General features: G+C 34.8%; 1 protein-coding gene across 1 annotated transcript; it reads left to right on the forward strand.

Annotated features, from left to right (window-relative positions):
* Positions 1-610: 610 nt before the first annotated feature.
* On the forward strand, positions 611-1549 carry LOC119242215 (olfactory receptor 7A10-like). Its single transcript, XM_037507965.2, has one exon. It carries the CDS (start codon positions 611-613, stop codon positions 1547-1549), a length of 939 nt encoding a protein of 312 aa, XP_037363862.1.
* Positions 1550-4179: the final 2630 nt, after the last annotated feature.

Raw genomic sequence — 4179 nt, forward strand, 5'->3', positions numbered from 1 at the left:
TGGCACAGCAAGATGCCCCAGGCTCATTTGATATATCTCCTGGTCCAGACCTAGAGTGGTTAAACAATGGTTCTTTAATACTCCACATCTGCATTGAACTGCATTGTTTTACACAATAAAATAATTACTAATTATTGTTCATTTATTTACTGATATTTCACCTCACTAGATACTTAACTAGTAAGAAAATTGATAAGGGTTAGGATTTTGAAAATTAATTTCATTGCATTTCCCAGTGGATTAAGCAATACTTGGAAAAAGTAAACATTTAAGACAATTTACAGAACAAGAAAAACAAAAAAAAAATACGTAAAATAAAATTTTAAAAAATAAATGAAATTGAATAATGAAAAAAAAGCATACACACAGAGAAGATTGTGCCTTTGAAAATGTTTGGATTAGATATGAGGATATCATTTTCAACAGCTAGAGGATTTGTAACATTTATAATTCAGAAATTTTTGAGTTGCAGACACTAGTTCCATAGATAATACAAAGTGGTATTAATATTTTTTAAATAAAATAAGCTCATTTGTGTTAACTCAATGATTAATGTCTGTGTCTAAATTTACATTATCATAGTGTCCATTCCAGCGGTTTCATCAGCTACATGGAATCTGGAAACCAAACTCGTATATCAGAATTTATCCTACTAGGACTTTCAGAAGAAGCAGAGTTGCAGTCTCTCCTATTTTGGTTGTTTCTGTCTATGTACCTGATTACCTTCATTGGAAATCTTCTCATCATCCTGGCCATAATCACTGACTCCCACCTCCACACCCCTATGTACTTCTTTCTCTCCAACCTGTCTTTTACTGACATCTGTTTCATCTCTACCACTGTCCCAAAGATGCTGTTGAACATGCAGATGCAGAGCAAAGTCATTACCTATGAAGGCTGCCTCAGCCAGATGATGTTTTCCGTGCTTTTTGGAGGCGTTGACAACTTTATCTTGACAGTGATGGCCTATGATCGGTTTGTAGCCATCTGCCACCCCCTGCACTACATGGTCATCATGAACCCCAAGTTCTGTGGTGCCCTGCTCCTTGCCTCCTGGTTACTGAATGTTCTGGATTCTCTATTACACGGTTTAATGGCTTTGCAGCTGTCTTTTTGTACACAACTTGAAATCCCTCACTTTTTCTGTGAACTTAATCAGGTGATCCAACTTGCTTGTTCTGACACCTTCGTTAATGAGCTACTTGTGTATTTTGCAACAGGACTTCTGGGTATCATCCCTCTCACTGGTATTCTTTTTTCTTACTCTAAGATTGTAACCTCTGTTTTGAGAATCTCATCAGCTAGTGGCAAGTATAAAGCCTTTTCCACTTGTGGGTCTCACCTCTCAGTTGTCTCCTTGTTCTATGGCACGGGACTTGGAGTGTATCTCAGTTCTGCTGTTACTGAAAACTCCAGGAACACTGCAATAGCATCAGTGATGTACACCGTGGTCACACCCATGATGAACCCCTTCATCTACAGTCTGAGGAACAAGGACATAAAGCAGGCCCTTGTTAAACTCTTCAGATGGGAAACAGCCCTGACATGATAGGATCACTGCCTTAGGATTCCATGCTTAGAAGCAGCAGGGTTCAAAGAACTTCAAGAATGAAATCATGAGCTTTATCAGAAAATGCTAGATAATATGGCATTTACCTTGTATATGTAGTTTGCTCTCTTATTTTTTAATACATGATAAAAAAATTTTGTATTTCCCTAATAATTTTAGCTTATATTCAATACAGAATAAAAATAATTTGTCATGTGAATTGTATTCAGTAAAATATTTAATACAGGAAAATGGAGTACTTATAAAATTATTAGGAGAAATGCAGTAATAAAGATGTAATGAAATGATTTCCAGACAAAAAGAACCTATTCCTGGATTATACAGAGATAAAGCATCAAAGTCTATGTGTGCACCAAGGTTTATGGTAAACAATTTAAAAAAAAAATAAAAATAAATAAATATATATATATATATGAAACTGGAATTGCCATCAGATTAAATTTACATTAATCCATATTCATACATCAATACAAAGTATCTCTTTAATGTGATAAAATTCATTATCTCTGTTGCAGCATTCGAGCTGTTATGAAAACCTATGATTCCTCAAGATATGCATTTTTGCTTTCTTTTAATCTTTTAATCACCAAAACACATTCAGACCTCCCTCAGCATTTTGTATCCTGATTCAATATATTCACTGATCATAAATCTGCACTTTACAATAGAAACTGAAATTCATTTTGAATTGAACCCTATGGAATTCAAAATTCAATCAACTATCTAAAGAAAGATTTTAAATGTCTTCCTTTCGTCTAGCTGGATGGAATCCAGAGTTTCTGATAATGTGTCTTTTCAGTATATTTGGTTTACTCTAAAATTCTTTTCCTTATTCCATGGAGGAGGAATAGTAGAATTTACTCTCACTCATATTTTTCCAGTTTTGTTTTTACAATAGAAACAAACATCTTGCTGCTCTGTGGTCTATTCTGGATTTCTATTTCTTCCCTATTCAGGTGATAGTACAATTATTTTTTTTTCCATTTCTTTGAATAATGTCATTTAAATTTTTATTGGAATAGTGTTGAATCTGTAAATTGCTTTTGGTAGGATGGCCATTTTGATAATGTTAATTCTTCCAATCCATGAGCAGGGGATGTCTTTCCACTTCTTTGTGTCTTCTCCTATTTCTTTTAACAGTGTTTTATAGTTTTCTATGTATAGGTCCTTTACCTCTTTTGTTAGGTTTATTCTCAAGTATTTGATTTTTTTTTGTTTCAATAATAAAAGGGATGGTTTTCTTAATTTCTTCTTCAGAGTTATTGTTTGTGTATAGGAAGGCCACTGATTTCTGTGTGCTGATTTTCTATCCTGCATTTCTTTTTTTTTTAATGAACTTGTAACTTTATATTTTTTATTTTATATATTTTACATCATTTTTCATTTTTGCACAATGTATGCACTTTCATCTTGGATATAGGCCCCATACAATTCCCACCCTCCTTGCCTTAATCCTACTCCCTCCTCCCCCCTGTAGTGTGTCTTTGGTTTATAGTTGCTTGTTGATTTTGATGATGATTTACTTTATTATGATTAGTCTTTTACTGAACATGTCCATAAAATGTTTTTATTATCTTCTAAAACTGCAATGTTTGTTGTAACTTCTCTTTGAATTCTCATTATATTTCTTTGAGTTTTCTCATTTATTTTCTTAGTGAACCTAGCTAGAGGTTTGTCTACTGTGTTGTTTTGTTTTTTTGAAGAAGAGCTTTTTGTTTCATTGATCATTTTCCAGTCTTTTGTATTTCATTTTCATTTCCTTTCTTTTGCTGGCTTTTGGTTTTATTTGTCTTTTTTCTTGTTGCTTGAAGTGAGACAAAATGTTATTAATTTGAGCTCTTTCTTTTTTCTTGTTGTGGGCTTTCTTGTAATGCTTTGCAGTGTTTGATAAGTTCTAGAATGCTGTGCCCTTGCTGTCATTTTTCTTGATGTATTTTTTAATATCTTATTTAATTTCCTCTTACACACTTATAACACAGTTATTGCATTATTTTTTATTTAAAAAACTTGATTTTCCTCATGTTAATTAAATGACCACCAACTTTATTGCATTTGCCATCTCAATTCCCTTTTGTTCTGTAAGCTTACATATCCAATATTTCTCAAGATTTTGGATGTGGAGATAATTTGAGAGCTCTAATTCAGCCAGTACAGTCTTCTCATGAAGTGCATTATTGATGGCCCCAAACCCAGTAACAGGACACTGGTCCAGCATGGGGAGTGGGGAATTGTCAGAAAAATACCCAACAAAATTTGCATCAGGTAATAACAGCCCCAGACCTGCCATTAAGACACTGGCCCAACATGGCTATCAGGTAAAACCACAGTGACGTCCCTTCCTAGCTCCAGTGGCCCTTAGGCCCACTGGTAAGACATTGTCCCAGCATGGGTGTGGAGAAAGCCTTGGTGAAGTCTACATGAGGCACCAGCACCACATATTACACTGAAAATACCCCAACCAGTTCAGGAAGTCGATCAAGCTCCATGAAAGACCCACAAGGCACCAGCGGCCCTCACACAACTGGTTAGACATTGGCCTCCTGCAAGAGGCAGACCAAACTTAGCAGAAGTCCTACCCAAAGCAAAATGGCCCTAAAAGTAAATAATAT

The sequence above is a fragment of the Talpa occidentalis genome, unplaced genomic scaffold (genome assembly GCF_014898055.3).
Source record: "Talpa occidentalis isolate TD23 unplaced genomic scaffold, MPIMG_talOcc4v2.1 talOcc4.12, whole genome shotgun sequence".
In the NCBI taxonomy this organism is placed as follows: domain Eukaryota; kingdom Metazoa; phylum Chordata; class Mammalia; order Eulipotyphla; family Talpidae; genus Talpa; species Talpa occidentalis.

Excerpts from the sequence above, each read along its gene's own strand:
- LOC119242215 (XM_037507965.2), top strand. The coding sequence starts at position 611 with ATGGAATCTGGAAACCAAACTCGTATATCAGAATTTATCCTACTAGGA.